Source organism: Malania oleifera, chromosome 8, assembly GCF_029873635.1.
Source record: "Malania oleifera isolate guangnan ecotype guangnan chromosome 8, ASM2987363v1, whole genome shotgun sequence".
Taxonomy (NCBI): Eukaryota; Viridiplantae; Streptophyta; class Magnoliopsida; order Santalales; family Ximeniaceae; genus Malania; species Malania oleifera.
This window is the reverse complement of record NC_080424.1, coordinates 82683518-82700906: the sequence shown is the minus strand read 5'-3', so window position 1 is coordinate 82700906 and position 17389 is coordinate 82683518. Positions and strand designations below refer to the sequence as shown.

Here is a 17389-nt window from a genome sequence, read left to right as displayed (position 1 = left end):
AAAAAAAATGTAAAATGGAATTCATTAAAAGGCCTCAGGCAACTAGCTTTGCAGGCCAAGAAGTAGAGTGCAGAGAGACTTACAAACCGACGAAGGAAAAAGTATCCAAAAAAAATCTTTCCAATCTAAAGACTGAAATGAAGAGCCTACACTGCTCTAATGAAATAATTAGTTATAATGTTCTTTGAGCTGAGGTCTTCGTTTTTTGGAATATTATACCATTTATTGTCCTCCATATCTCCCATACAATCAATCACAAAAAAATTATATAATATTTAAATTAATTAAAATATCATAGGTCGCATGCCATAAATATTGGAATATAAATTATAGACATATGTAGAGATGGAGGAAAGATCTTCTATATAATTTCTTCATGATGTTGTGTAGATAAGTGTTGCACTCTACTTATTCATATTATAAAAGCCGTGCGTTTAGTACGGATACAGTGAAAATGGATAATTATTCTTTAATATTGGACCGAGTTCCTTTTAAGGGCAGCATAGGTCCGCTTCGGACCTCCTCTTTCAACTTCCATGGCAGCAACAGAGCTTATAATACCTTTCGAAGACGAAGATGCATCACAGGGGACGATGCTAAACGTGCTCTCATATGGGCACGAATATTTGCTCTTGGGGGCGAAAGCGGTGCAATCAGAACCCGATCTCTGATCTGGAAGTTCCGAAATACAGTTCATCGTCGCGTTCACCATCCCCGCAAAGAACAGTTTCCGACAAATCGGGCCCACGCTCGTAAAGAAATTACCCGACAAATCCAAATTCGTAAGGTTCGGAAGCATGCACAGCGTATCCGGCACCTCGCCATAGAACTCATTGTCGGCCAGAACCAGTTCATTCACACTTGCCAAACACCCAAACGATTTCGGTATCGGACCAGTCAACCAGTTCGACCCGACATTGAAGAGCGTCAGATTGCTCAAGAACCCAACCTCGTAAGGAAGGCAGCCGTTCAGCTTGTTGTTCTGGAATAGCACTTCCAGAAGGTTCGGAGCGTGGCCGATGCTCCTGGGTATTCCGCCGCTGAAGTTGTTGTTGGCGAGGGAAAGGTACAGAGCCGACGTGTTACCAAGGTTGTCGGGAATACGGCCGGAGAAGTCGTTGTCGTTGAGGAACAGGACTCGGATGTCCATGTCGAACAGCTCAGCCGGGATCAACCCACTGAATTGGTTGAAACGGAGGTCCAAGAATGTCAATTTGGCGGCGCCCAGAAGGGATTTCGGGAATTCGCCGGCGAAGTTGTTGTTGCTGAGGTCCAGCTCGTCGAGATAACGTAGATTGGATATTGAACTGGAAGAAATGGGGCCGGAGAAGTTGTTAGAGCTGATGTGGAAGATGGCAACGTCCTTTAAGTTTTGGATGAAATCGTCGAAAACTAGGTTTCCGCTGAAATTGGCGTGGTTGAAGTCGATGCTGGTGAGTCCAATGGTGTTCTTGTCGGGAACGATGTCGCAATAGTATCCCATGAAGGAGCAGTAATCGCAGCCTTCCCAAGTACTGGTGAAGTTTTGTGGGTCGTTTGTAATGTTTTGACGAAGATTTTTAGTCGCTAGCAGAACATTTTGGCTAGTGCTATCATTGAGACATGGATGGGGTGATGGTGCCGGCGCCGGCACCGGCGGTAAAGAAATGCCCGTCAACGCCTGGATGACGGCATTAATGTTGTTGGTTCCCTGGACGTGGCATGGGCATTGGAGGAGGGAGATGATGATCAGAAATAGAAATGCTATAGCCATGTCCGTTTGGCCTCTCAGTTAATGGGATTAGAGGAGAACGTACGTGGACAAGAGCTTGGATATCTCAGGAGTTATGGTGAAGTGATCTTATATGCAAGATGTGAAGTGGGACAAAGGTACAGAGATTTTAGCTTTAGTTGAAATTTTAGATTCTTTTGTTTGTCTGAAATCTATTTAATTTCCGGCTTTTTTTAAAAAGATGCAGGTGGATCGTATCTGGTACCATGAAATGGAGCATTCAACGTCAAAAAACTTTAAAGTGGTTCAAATTTGGAAACTTTGTTTACATAAACCCTAAAAATTTGCTGTCTGAAGATAAGTGTGTTACGCACATGTGAGTTTATGTCTTGTGTACTGAAGACTCTTGGGAATTTAGTACAACTATAAAAATAATTTAATAAAATAAAAATAAAGAAAGAGCATGATTTTTATTTTTATTTTTTCAAGGGTGATGCTGAGTGAATTACTATCAATGCGAAAAACTCAATCAAGAGTATTGAGAATACATCTAGCCACCCGAACCTCTATCACACCAGCTAAAATAGCCATATACCAACTAGATACAACAATCTACAAGACCAATCAGAGAACAAAAAATTGTGCATTTTGAGAGTTATTTTATTTTATTTTTTTATTATTGAAATCAAAGAGTGTTTGTGTGTAATTCAATGTTTTCACACTGAATTTAAATCACAACCAGTAATTGAGTGAGTCCTTTCCACCCATCAGTGGCATTGGAGCGCTATGGTTTGACGAAATTTGCCAAATAGAGGTGAATAGAGAGGAATTCAAAATTTTTCCTAGATTTGAAGTTGCTCAAAATCAATTTTAGAGCATACCATCGCGTAGATCACATCGAGATGAGTCCATAACTAAAAACCGCGTCTCAAACAGAGTTTGGGTGCCTTCCTATGTGTTCACACATGCCAACAGCTGATACTGCATCGTCAAGACACGCTGCATGCGCCATCGCTAGTGTTGCCGGTGATGTCACGTGCCTAATGCACTGACAAGCTCCATCTTCACTTGACTGATGCGAGCCGACCCAGAGACCCGCAACCCGATTCCCAACCCGCCAACAGCAACCTATATCAAAGATCTGTGAGCACGACCCAACCCGAGCCCAAATTCGTGGATCGTCACCGATGCGTGGCTTGTCCACAAGATACCACATGTTCTAAAGGCGCTAATTGACGCCGTTAATCTTTTATTAAGAAAAATCAGCCCAGCTAGACTGATCCAGAATAGTTTTTTAGCCTGTTCAATATTATTTGGACCGATTCTTTACTTCCCATAATTGGTTCTTGAAGGTTTTTGACCTTTTGAACACACTAGCGGCATTAGATTTACCAAAATCCATCCTCAACATTCTGTTTTGATATATATCAAACCCTATGGCAAATGGTACTGCACAAGCACTCATTCCAAAGTTCAAAAAGGACATCTACGACAACTGATGCATTCAAATAAGAGCCCTACTAGGTGCTTAGGATGTCATGGACATCGTTGAAGATAGGTACAAAGAAGATTCATCAAAAGAAGCCAAAACATCTATGTCTGATGCTCAACGAACGACCCTCTTGCGTTGATCGGAAAAGGGATTACAAAGCCAAGTTCATAATCTACCAAGGCTTTGATGAGGCCACCTTAAAAATTATTGCATTTGCCGAGACATCCCAAAAAGTGTGGAATACTCTCCACCGGACATACAAAGGAGTTGACAAAGTGAAGAGGATTCACCTCCAAACTCTAGGAGGTGAATTCGAATCCTTGCAAATGAAGTCGTGTGAATCCATTGCCAAGTACTATACTACACTAATGGTTGTTCAAGCTAATTGAGGATAAATGGAGAGAATCTCACAGACATGAGGATATGTGAGAAAATTTTGCGATCTTTGGATCCAAAATTTGACTACATAGCCATCACACTAGAAGAAGTGATGGTAAGTCATTGGAACAAGTCCTATAGTTTAAACTATCTTTGATTGATGGGAGACACGAGCAAGAGGGGATGCCTCACCAAGGACAAGTGCAAGGTCGAGGATCTCGCGAAAAAGGATCTAGATATACTGAATCCATAGGAAGAGGCCGAGGTGGACAAGGTTCCACGAGAGGAGGACGAGGACAACAGAACAGTGTCCCATGAGGAAGAGGATGTGGAAGAAGAGGTGACAGTTACAATAACTGTCAGAACATTGATAAAAGAAACATTTAGTGCTATAACTGGCCAGGAGCATGTTAAAGGATAAAAATGTGTCCAAAAGTTTTTTGGCAGAAGCAGTGTTATGTGTTGTCTATCTACTCAACAGGTGTCTTATGAAGAGTCCTGATACAAAGAAATCACATGAAACTTGGAGTACTCACAAGTGTAGTGTCATTCACCTTAGAGCGTTTGGCTTTATAGCCTATGCCAAGATCCTAGAGGCAAGAAAGACAAAGTTGGAAGACAAAGGAAAGAAGTGTATCCTTGTCAGATGTGGTGACAGCACCATTGGATATCAACTTTACAATCCCATCAACAAGAAAGTCATTTTCAATCGGGATATCATTTTTGAAGAAACTGATTCTGAAAGTTGGACTAGGCTAAATCTTCCAAAGATGTAGAATTAGCGCTTGAAGGAGAAGAACCCATACAAACAGGAGAAGTGTCTATCGAGCCACAAATTCCCAAATTGCAGGAACCTCCTCATGGTTTCCATTCACCACAAAGGAATGGAGTTCCATCACCAATTGAGCATGAAATCTCAAACATGAGGCCTAGAAGAGCCCATGCCTTAGAGATGATCTGTATAAAAAACAGAACATATAGAGTATGTTACTTTATATTGTCTATAGTATGTTACTTTATACTGTCTATTGTTGATTAGCAACTCAGCTTTGAGGAGGCTAACGAAGAAGACAAATGGAGAAAAGCGATAGATGAGGAGATTTAATCCATCAAGAAGAACAAAACTTAGGAACTGAAAAAACTCCCAAATATCCGTAAGATTATTGTTGTGACCAAGAAGAACGCTTAAGGTTCTTAGTTTGGTTGACCGAGGTCAAAAGACCTTGCGATGGTCGATCGACCGAGGCAAGTGAAATTCCAATTTTGCCCTTGAGGTCAGCTATTGTCCTTGCTTGGTTCCCTACGGTCAAAGGTTTTGAATTAAGCCAAAAAATCTAGTGTCGGTCAATTGTCGGTCGACCAAAGTTTTTGTAAACATCATTTTAGCCCTAATCATTAATCCTAACTAATTAGTTATTTAAGAAAACAGTTTCTATGAAAAGTGTTGATCCTTAGGGTTAGTCTGTGGCCATCCTGAGCTTATCATCCATATCATGCATGTCATGCATTATTATAGACCAAAATATTAACCAAAATGCGATACAATGAAACAAAACATGTCTTCTTCTTTTGGTCTTCATTTTCCTATGGAATATGCTAGAAGTATATGTTCTTTAAGTTCTTTCTGGCATCCACTTCACTTTCATGTGTGTGTTCTGAATGATTAACATATGCAAGTGTTTAGACAAACACATTAGTAACTTGTGGTTCATCATTATCAAAATCAGGGATTGGACTCAAAAAGTCAACAACAATCTACTCTCAACTCCTTTATCGGCAGAAAAGTCTTAAAAAATGGGCAACTAATCCCTTTTGCTCACCAAGATCCTTTCCAAGGGAACCAATCCCTTAATGCTCACCTAAAGATGCAAGGTTCACTAAAAATCCGTGCAACTTCGGTTCACCAAGAACCTTCAATCACAGTTCACTAAAAACCCTTCGCAGCCCGATTCACAAAAAACCCTTTGCAAAGAGAAGATGAATTACGAACAAAGCTTCCTTGAACGAGAAAATATGTAATACAATAAAATCCTCACACAAATCTCTCAAGTAATGAATCAACACAAGATTAGAGAATAAGAGAGAGATTGAGCACAAAAATGATGAACTAAAATGTAGTGTGCTTAGGTATGACAATCACTAAATGTTAATCACTAAGATCCATCTTTAAACAACTCTTTGGAGTTGTATTTATTGGGCCACTAGCCGTTATATGGCCTTTGGCTCAATAAAATATTTGATTACTTTGAAAACTAACCATTTTATGGTCATTAGGATTTAGAACCCAATGCAAACCATCGACGTTTTCGTTAAACGGTCGACGGTTTCCTTAAAATATTGACCGTTTCCTAAGGCAAGAAAACTATTTAGCTCTTTGCTTGAAACCATTGATGCGCTTGGCCAAACCGTCAACGATTTACCTTATTTTTTTCATTATCTAAACCTTCTCATTTGTGAAAATATTCAACACAAAATTATGAGATTTTTTCTTAGCTTTCTGTAGATACCAAGATTGCCCTTTTTGGAGTTCTCTAGCAAAAGTTATACTCCAAATACTGAAGGGTGTTTTAGGAAGTTCGAGAGAGGAATTTGAGTGGTACATAAATGAGGATTTAAGCCCAATGAGGACCAAGTCTTTAAAATATTATAACACCAATATGATTTAAAACGTGTCCCATATAAAAATACATTTTAGTAAAGGATATTTTTATAAAACACTTGTTTTGACTTTGAAAACTCATAAGTACTGAACTTATGAATCGGTGATATCTTATGTACTCTTATGAACTAGTATGCACATGTTGTTTGCTCAACTCTTGCTCAATAAATTTACTCGAATTAGAACTACAAGAGTTACAATAAACACTACCTCAAACACTCCCAATTATACATATGACTTAATTTACATTTGCTTTGATGGTTGTGCTTGAGTCATTTCGAGTGATTGTCCACTTTGATCTTTCCTTCTTAAATTGACCACTCAATCTTTGCCTATGAGATTGTTTGCTTGATCTTTGCACTAAAACTCATATCTGTGTGATTTCACCACTTATACCTACCACAACTTAGCATGCAAAGATTAGATTAACTTAGAACCACTAATGGGTTGGTATCACTAAAATACAACAATTAGGATCATGTAACAACCCAGACTAACATTAACATTTTCAAAATCCTTCTTGCAGAGAACACACATTGGAGCCCAATTCCAACCTCTTCTTTGTGTTGGGGTTATCGCACATTGGTAGTGGAAGGGGCTAGTGATCGATTATTAAGTGTGAGGGAAAGTTTCACCCTATGAGCTAGATTTTGGGGTTGAAAAGGCCCTAGACCACTTAACAAGTGGTATCAAAACTGGCGGTTCATAACTCTGGGTGAGCGACATCATAAAAGTCAAGATGTGAAGCTAGTTCTATTGACATGCTAATAGTTGGAGGACCAAGCGTTTGACCGAGGCTAATAAAAATCATCTAGGCCTAGGATGGATCTGAATAAAGTCAATACGTGGGAGGTAGCATTGGTTCGAAGGCATGTAGAATGCAATATGAAGCAAGTAAGGCGCTAGTGGTAAGGCCCACTTGAGCAACTGTTGGAAAATTGGTCTTACTTCTATAAGGGAGATGGTTTCCATTCAAAGGAGAGCAGTTGAAGTCATAAGTGAAAGAGAGATTGTTGATAATTCCACTTGTAAGTTTGTCTCGTATTAGAAAAAATGAGTGGATGATCGGTGTTAATATAAATGATTGTGATGGGTGGAAGGGACACTCAGTGACTAGTTGTGACTGAAACTTAGTGAGAATCAAATGCACAATAAACACTTTCAATTTATTTCAAACTAAATTACAGAGGAGAATTAAAATCACTCTCGCTCACTGGTTATTTACCCTCTCTACACCACATAATACATTACACACACACCCACATCTATTTATACCAAATCATAAAATAGTATAATCAATAATGGTGAGAATTAATCTTTAATGGAGGTGGGCTAGTAGGTGGAGTAGGTTGCCTACCGACTCCAAAAAAATCAATAGTGTTGGGCTGCCGGCCATCTCCAATCAAGTTTAATTTCCAACAGGTTGCACCCAAAACCCAATAAGTTTAAGCTTTTGGGTCAAGTTGGTGTTCATTCATGTGTGTAAAGCCCACCCATGGACTCCTCTGGTGCTAACACTTTGTAAATTATCTATAGTCAGAATTCTACTGTTAATTTCCAATAATCACATCATCCCCACTCTAACTAGAATAGAAAGATTTCTACTCTCTATGCTTTGGTTGGGTTTGTTTCCTCAGGTTTGTCAGAAAGCACTAACTTGTTGTATTTCTAACCATAATCCTATTTTACTAGACTGTGGAGGCATTAGTTGGGAATATTCGGCATCGATCTAGGTTCTTTTTGCTTTACTTTGTAGGTGTCCATCTTCTCCTTTGTAGAACTAGATGTGTTGCTTATCTTCTCCTTCACTGTCTGCATTGTCTCACCTATGGTGATTTTGTCAATGATATGTGATGGCGATGAAGCATGAAGAAAAGAGAGTAAAAGAAGAGCTAGAGTTGAGTTGCTCATTTATAATATTAATAACCATTTTCTTCATTGCTATGTCCTTTTCTCCTTAAATATTCATGTTTTTCCCAAATCACGAACAAAATACAACAAAAAATTAGATAACTAGAAGAATTCATATTGGGGTAGCTACGAGAAGCAAGGGATAGGGAGATTGTAATTCCTCAACTAAGCCTACTCTTTTATGTCTTTTGTCTTGTATCCTATTTTTTTTTCCCCTAATGGAAACCTCAATGTTTTAATGTTGCAAACAAATATAAAGCTCTTTTTCTAACAAATTTATCAGAGAAATATACTTTCCATTTTAAACAAATATAAACTTTCCATTTTTTCAACTATCTCATGTATATATATACCCTTGTAATCCTTGTAATTTGAATGAATAAATAGAGAGAATTATTCTTCTCCAATTTTAACATAGTATCAGAGCCAGGCTAAAAAAGAAATTCAAAACCTAATCTTTTCTTCCTTTTCCCTAATCTTCCTTCCCGCAGCCCCTTGCTCGTTTCTGAACGCAGCCTCTCGATTCTTTGTCGTTGTCTCGGTTCTTCCATATCTCTACAACAGATAGCAGCGGATGACCTTGCTTCTCGACGACCGTCACTATCCGATGTCATCTTCTCTGACAAAGAGCAGTAGTAGCATCAGTAGCTCCTGACGATGTCTCAGCTTTTTGCTCCACCTCGTCGATCTCCACTCATCCTTCACTAATTAATCTCTTTCGTCATCGTCAACTCATCCTCGTCACTCGTCACTGGCAGACTACTCCTCTCAGGCTCTCAGTCTCTCTTGGTTGCCACTCTCTTTCTGATGTTCTCTCGTTCCTCCAGTAGCATCTCCTTCTCAGAGTTCTGCACTGTCGCACCAGTGGTGGGATTTTTCCTTTCTCACTTCAGCCATCTCTCTTAGTTCGGCAAAGCCAGTGCAACAGATTTGCAACTGTTTATCCCGGTGATCTCTTATCAGTTTGGCATTCAGTCTTCGTTCTTGGCGCTCTCTCGAACATCCGCCATCGGCATCCCTCCCTGCTTGTGTTCAGGCAGCTCCAGTTCAGCGTTCTCTCAATTCTCCAGCTTCTCTGATATCCATAGAGTCGATCTTTGATATATATATGTTAAGAATTGAAAATTAATAGTATATCACTAGAAAGTATTGAACACCAAAGGACACCACAATATATCCAAGCATTCTGCTCAACCTTGGATTTCCCTCATGTGTAGAAGCCCTGAAGCCCTGGAGTTTTGTACCTATTGGTATTGGTCCTTGAAGATTGTTGTCTAAGACATTAAGGAAAGACAAGAAATTGAGGCTAGTCAATGATTGAGGGATTTGGCCAGATTGATGGTTTTTGGATAGGTCTGATGTTTCCAAGTTGCGAAGATTGGATATTTGATCTTGGATTTCCAAGTGTTTCCAGTTTTTTTTCCAGTTGATCCTCAATTAAGAGCTCTCAATCTGCAAGCCGCAAGTATAATCCTTGTCTTAGTTTCATCTTGCCTTAGTGGTCTCCATACTCCAATGGCACCTTCGACTTCTCTGATTAAACTCGAAGATCATCAAATCGAAGGTTTATAATTTTTGGTTGTTGCAAAGCTCTGAGTTAACTCGATTCGGCATTTTTTTATTTATCTTAATTATCTAATGTTATGGAAACATCTCGTTCATCAATGACTAAAAATAATGTCACGGGTTCTCCAACCTCTTTTGATATTGCTATCCCTCTTACCAGCAAACAATATCGTCAACTCTTGGATCTTTTATCGCCCTTGAACACCAACTCTGCCAATTTTGTTGGTAACCTCGTCTCTTGTCATTCTGCTTCTCTTCTTAACACTAAATGGATTGTTGATTCAGGTGTCTTCGATCACATGACTTCTAATTTGTCTTATTTTGATATTATTCAGCTTCTCAATCAGCCATGCCCCATTAAGCTTCCAAATGGTGACATTATTTTTGTAACTCATACCGGCACTATGCGGTTTTCTTCTACTTTCTCTCTTTCTAATGTTCTTTATGTGCCTTCATTTAAATTTAACTTATTATCTGTCAGCAAACTTACCAAGGATCTCAATTGTGTTGCTATATTTTTTCCCACCTTTTGTGTCTTTCAAGACCTATCAACGAGGAGACTAATTGGAATGTGTGAAGTACGAGATGAGATTTACCACTATAAACCTCCCTCTGCCTCAATTTTCCACTCTCAACGTGTTTCTGACACTACTCTTTGGTGTCAATGTCTTGGTCACCTTTCTATCTCATGTATTTCGAAAACATTTAATATTTCTTCTTCTTATCTACCTTGTGATGTTTGTGCTAGAGCAAAGCACACTCGTTTACCCTTCCTTTAACTATAACTAAGAGCACATTTTGTTTTAATCAACTTTATTGTGATATATGGGGTTGTTATCCTATGGCTTCACTTTCTGGTGCACATTATTTTTTAACAATCGTGGATGACTACTCGTGTGCTACATGGGTCTATCTTATGCGCATGAAATCTGATACTTTCTTTTGCCTTACGAATTTTTATGCCATGGTTAAAAAGCAATTCAATTGCACTGTTAAGCACATGCGCACTAATAATGGTAAAGAATTTTTATCCACCTTACTCCAAACGTTTTTCCATGATCAAGGTATTCTTCATGAGTGCACATGTGTGGATACACCTCAACAGAATGGTGTTGCCGAGCATAAACATTGCCATCTTCTTAATGTGGCTCGGTTCAAACTAATCTCTCCATCTCTTTTTGGGGTAAAGGCATTCTCACAACCATTTATTTAATAAACCGAACTCCTTCACTCAGCCTCAATCATAAGTCCTCTTATGAACTTATTTTTCAGAAACCACCATCCTATACACACTTGTGAGTGTTTAGGTGCTTGTGCTATGGCGAAACTGCTCACCAACACCGCGATAAATTCTCTCTCATGCTCTTCGATGTGTTTTCTTAGGTTATCCTACTCATCATAAGGCTTATCATGTCTACGATCCTGAAAACGAAAGAATTTTCATCTCCCGTGATATTACTTTTGAAGAAAATGTTTTTCCCTATCATCTCATCTCTCCCACTCCTATATCTTCTCCAGTCCTTCCTCTTCCTATTCCTGATATACATCATTCTTATACTTTACCTCCTCCACCATCCACACCTAACCCTAACCCCTCATCACTCCCTCTTTCTCCCTTGGTCTCCTCCCCGAGACCTCCACCCTCACCCCTTTACTACCCCTTCCACCCACCTCTTCACGGGCCAAACGAGCTGTCACACATCCCTCTTACTTAGTTGATTATATCTACCTTACTTTACCAAAGTCCTCCATGGCTTCACAAGTTTTAAGATGTTCCTCAGGTACAGTTCATTGTCTCTCATCTTTTTTATCTTATCATCGTTTCTCTAATCAACATTTGGCTTTTCTTTCTGTCATGTACCAATATCCCGAACCCACCTCATATTCTCAGGCTGTGCTGCACCCACATTGGCGTGATGTCATGGCTTCTAAAATCCAAGCCTTAGAAACCAATAAAACATGGGTTCTTCAACACCTTCCACCTGGGAAAAAACCAATTGGCTGTAAATGGGTGTTCAAAACAAAAATTTAGGCCAATGGATCCATAGAACAACACAAAGCTCGCTTGGTGGCCAAGGGCTACACTCAAGTAAAAGGTTTGGATTATCATGACACTTTTACTCCTGTTGCTAAACTTGTTACTATTAGGTGTGTTCTTGCATTGGCTGCAACTTGGAATTGGTATCTCCTTTAATTGGACGTCAACAACACTTTTCTCCATGGTGACCTCAATGAGGAGGTCTATATGCTCCCTCCATCGGGTTATTGCAAACAAGGGGAGACTTGTGTTTGTCGTTTTCAGATATCCCTTTATGGTCTTAAGCAAGCCTCTTGCAATTAATTCTCTAAATTATCTTCTATTTTACTTATTGCGGGTTTCACCCAATCTCAAGACGACCATTCTCTTTTCACAATTCTTGGGTTCAGTCGTTTACTCTCATACTTGTTTATGTTGATGACATTCTCATGGTAGGTAATGATCTATCCGATATTAGCACTTTCAAAGTCATGCTTGCTCAGAAATTCAAACTAAAGGATCTTGAAAAATTGAAATATTTCCTTGGCCTCGAAGTCGCTCGCTCCCCCATTAGCATATTTCTTAATCAATGCAAATAAGCTCTTGACATCCTCACTGATAGCAGTCATCTTGGTGTTCGTCCTACCCACTTTCCCATGGAACAAAATCTTAAGCTCAATAATACTGATGGTGATCTTCTCTATGATCCAAGCTCGATTCCGAGACTTGTTGGACGTTTGATATATCTCACCATCACTCGTCCCGACATTTTTTTTCTGGTCAACATTCACAGTCAATTTATACACCAGCCTAGATGGCCACATTATGATGCTGATGTACGTGTTCTTCGATACATTAAGACATCTCCAAGATAGTACTTATTTTTTCCTACTGTGAACACTCTTCAAGTCTCAACCTATTCTAATTCATATTGGGCTAGTTGTCCCCTCACTCACTGCTCCACCACTAGTTTTTTCATTTAGTTGGGTACTAGTCCGATTTCCTGGCGCACTAAGAAACAAACTACCGTGTCTCGCTCCTCCATCGAAGCTGAGTACCGTACACTTGCTTCCACTACATATGAACTTACATGGCTCTAAACTTTTTTAAATGATCTTGGAGTACCACATTCCCAGCCTATGCTCTTATATTGTAACAACCAAACATATCTTCATATTGCCCAAAATCCAGTTTTCCACAAACGTACAAAACATATAGAAATCGATTGTCACATTGTTTGTGAGAAGTTATGGGCTGACCTCTTCTTTACTAAGCATATTCCTGCCCACGGTCAGCTTACCAATATCTTCACCAAAGCTTTGGGTCATGAATATTTCCAAAAGTTATCACGCAAGTTAGGCATTACGGATCTTCATGCTCCAACTTGAGGGGGAGTATTAGAGAAATATATTTTCCCTCTTAGACAAATATAAACTTTCCATTTTTTCAACTATCTTATATATATATACCCTTGTAATCCTTGTAATTTGAGTGAATCAATAGAGAGAATTATTTTTCTCCAATTTTAACAAAATTCAAGACACTCTTTGGGGACTCCTCAGCCAAGCTAAGAAAGACTATTTTGACTTTTTGAGTTCGATCCCTATTTTTGATGGTGACAAAACACATGTTTCTTATGTGTGTATTTAGCTTATGAACAGGTCCATTTATTTAACGCACACATAAGGAAATGTAGATGGAAGCTTGCAAGACTTAAAGACTATATGATCAAGTGCATTACACGAAGTCAGAAGAGCAAAAAGATGAAGGAGACGTTTGTTTGTTGTAATTGCATTTAATTTTTATATCTTTGGTTAGTCATAATGCATGCATCTGCATAATGTGTTTGAATGCTTAGAACGACCGTAGATAGACCCTAGGGACTAAATAGACTAAAATCATACAAAGTTTTTAGAATAGCTTTAGGGTTAAAATCAATTCTAAATGAAGTTTACAAAAGCTTTGGTCGACCGACACCGGATTTTTTTGGTGTCTTCAAAAGGACCTAGAAATGACCCTACGACACTCACTCATGCATACACATGTTTGGTAATTTGAAATAGGGTGATCGTTAGCTGAAACAAGACCGAAATGCACAAAATGTGCGCCTTCGGTTGACCGGCCCTTCAAGTATCTTTTCAGCTCGAACGACTGAACCTAGTCCGGGTCAACTAGTTGACCACATCCTAGTCGACCAAACTCCTGTAGTTTAATTGGCCACGATCGACCGAACCTCCCTAGAGTCAACGTTATTGACCTCCTGGTCGACCGAGTGATTTTTGTATTGCACCAACCTGGTTGACCGAGTTCCCATATGTGGGAACCCAACGGTCTGATCGACTGACCAGTTTAGTTCAAATTGACCCTGGTCGATCGAACCTCAGAAATATAGAAAAATCACCTCAGACATACATGTCCAATTGACCGAACGGGCAGTTCATTTTTGGCCCGGTCAATCAAACTTGACCTGGTCGACCAGTGCTCTCGGGTTGGAATTTTTTAAAATGCATTAAAATGTCATTAAACTTTAAATAATCTTTTCCAAATTACCGAGCGTGTCCCCAACGGTCAAAATTCTCAGAAAATCTATAAATACCCCCTCATTACTCCAGATTAGTAACTTTGATTAACTCTAAATTTCCCTCTAATCCTTTGTTAATCAAAGTTCCCCCAACTCATTTTTATTGCAAAAATTTCTTATTTGGGGAAAAAATTTTCAAGCTAAACTCTCCAACTCTCTTATCATCCATTCATTTCAAAATCATTTTGTAAAGAGAATACATTTATTTTGGGCATTAATTTTTGTATTCACACGCTATACTCTCACATACTAGTTATTTTTGAAAATCATTTTGAGAATATAGCTTTGGTTATCTCATGGATTATTTTCTTGATAAATATATTTTGGGAGAAGTTGTTTATTGCACAAATATTTTATTGAGCTTAACACCTAGATTCTCCAAGTATTTATAACTTGCATAAATCTTTGTTCGAGAACATAATACTCACTTTTCATACATATTCTATTTGTGCAAAAATAATTAAATGAACAAAACCCTAGGTTCTCCTATATTATTATTATTGAAATATATTTTTGGAGAAAAAAATTTATTAGGGTTTAAATATAGTTAAGCACCCTTACTCCCCTGAGCATTATTTTATATCATTGGAGTGCATATTTTCATTGAGCTTATTGTGTACATCTCTGCTTGTACTTTTCAGAAGCCTTTTCATTTACAAAAATGGTTTTATTTTAACAGTTGGATTTAGCCTGTTAATTGAACTAGGGAGTCTTAGCCCTATAGATAAGACTGTTTCGGTTCAGCCCAGAATTAAACTGGAGAGTCTCAGTCCCGTAAGTGAGACTAGTTCGGCTCAGCCTAGTAATTGAGTTGAGGTTTTCCTCGCCCCGTAAGGAGAGGATGTAAAAGGCTTTTGCTTCGTCCGGTTAAGTGAGCAGGTATAGTGGAATCCTTGGGGGTATGCCCAAGGCGGGGATGTAGGCTGATTTGGCTGAACATCGATAACAAATCTAGTGTCACTCTCTCTATCTTATTTAAATTTCGGCACTTTAATTTCAACATGTGTATGAATGTTTATTTAATGTCAAAATTATTCTCATGCACACATTTGATTTAAATAAAATACTGCACACGTGTATGTTTGCTTTTATTGTCAAACTCGTTTTACATACACGTATATATGTTGAATGAGATATGAACTATGGTGAATCGGTCAAATTGTTTAAATTAGCAAAAAATGTTTTAAAACCCAATTCACCCCTCCCCCCTATTGGGATCGCACCAATTCCAACAAACTATGAAAAGTAGCTTGGTGAGTCTCGTTAGAAGTAATTCTATTACTTTAACAATAAATAAATTAAATTTAATCATTTGAAATCTATTTTATATAAAAAAAAAATAACTGTAATTTCACTAGAATGCAATTCACTGGAATTTCTTCTTGATTGTTTGGAGTAGGAATGAATATTTGTAAATCTTCCTCAGAATAGAGTAAAATAATCCCGTTAATTATTTGAGCGAAAGAGTCCCATTTTCAAGTTGTCATTTGGCTTTACCATGATCTAACTGAGATAAAGAAGCAACAATATCATGGTGGAATATTGGGTGTCAAAGGCTAGAAGAGTTTGTGTAGCTTGGTGGTGTTGGTGTTGCCCCAGTGACTTGCTAGATAACCTTTGAAAAAATAATTTTTTGGTTCACTTTAAAATGTTTCTTGGGAAAAAGGAGCTTTAATATATATATATATATATATATATATATATATATATATATATGTTTTGTTTTGAATGTTTGGTAAAAAAGTTGCAAGTAGTCTAATCTTATATTTGAAAGTTTGAATTTTAGACCTTAGATTTGGATTTGGATAAATTTTGATAAAAGTATTTAAAATGATTACAATTGATATGCATTTTTAGGAAATACAAATAATACATCAATATTTAAAAAAAAATATCAAGGACAATGTTGTTTATGGTGTGACTTTTATACTTTGGATTTCATAAACAAAGAAGGAAGAAAATCACAAAAGGGCAGCACAGCAGAGACTCGTTGATGAGTGTCCTGTGCTCGTCAACGAGTAGATCCCAAGAGCAAAAAAATATCAAAGTTCTAGAGATACTGAGAGCATAAAAATGGGCTCGTCAACGAATGTTCTACTCTCATCGATGAGCGTCCTTCTCTGGGTCGTCGACGAATCCCCTGTACTTGTCGACGAGTATGGCTGGGCTACGAACAATTTTTTTAATTTTGAATTTGAACGTTGGGGTGGTTGGGCAGTTGGAGGGAAACATTCAAAACACTGTTATATATGCCATTCTGAACATGTATTGAGTGTGAGTGTGATCATTTTGAGAAGTGTATTATGTACTTTGAGATTTCCTTAGTGAAATTCTTGTGCCATTACTTCCATGGTTGTAGGCTTTACTACCACATAAATCTTGTTGTTTATCATTTTCTAGTTGTGTTTTTTTTTTTTTTACTTGTTGTATTTATTCCGTTGTGCTTAGTATTTATCCCCTCCATATCTCAACTCGAAGTGATTATTGTTATGACATCAGGATCATCTTCTGCAAGATTTGACATCATCAATCTTGATGGAATTGGGAACTTTGGTTTATGGCAAAGGAGAGTGAAAGATATTCTTGTACAACAAGGAATGGGAAAGGCATTATTTGGTGTTCAACCAAATGGAATGGATGAGGCAACATGGGGAGAATTGCAAGCAAAGGCTGCTTCTACAATACGCTTGTGTTTGGCCAACGAAGTACTCTATCGAGTGATAGAGGAAGATTCTCTAGCAGCTATGTGATGAAAGTTAGAGAGCCAATACATGTCCAAATCTCTCAATAATAAACTTTTTCTTGAGCAACGTTTGTATTGGCTTAAGATGGTTGAAGGATCAAACATAAATCAACATATTAATACTTTCAATCAAATTATTAGTGATTTGATGAGAGTTGATGTTAAGTTTGATGAGGATGACAAAACTTTGATGTTAAACTCTTTGCCCTCTACTCATACCTATGAAAATCTTGCGACCACTCTTACGTGGGGAAAAGAAACTCTTGATCTTGAAGAGGTAACAAGTGTTTTGCTAAATTTTCATCAAATATTGAAAATATGTGATGAAGGA

General features: G+C 38.2%; 1 protein-coding gene across 1 annotated transcript; it reads right to left on the bottom strand.

Moving 5' to 3' along the window:
* Positions 1 to 469: 469 nt before the first annotated feature.
* LOC131162773 (uncharacterized protein At4g06744-like) lies at positions 470 to 1753 on the bottom strand. The gene has a single exon (XM_058119374.1). It carries the CDS (start codon positions 1751 to 1753, stop codon positions 470 to 472), a length of 1284 nt encoding a protein of 427 aa, XP_057975357.1.
* Positions 1754 to 17389: the final 15636 nt, after the last annotated feature.

What these genes read in the sequence shown, in the direction of transcription:
- LOC131162773 (XM_058119374.1), bottom strand. Translation starts at nt 1,753, where the DNA reads ATGGCTATAGCATTTCTATTTCTGATCATCATCTCCCTCCTCCAATGC.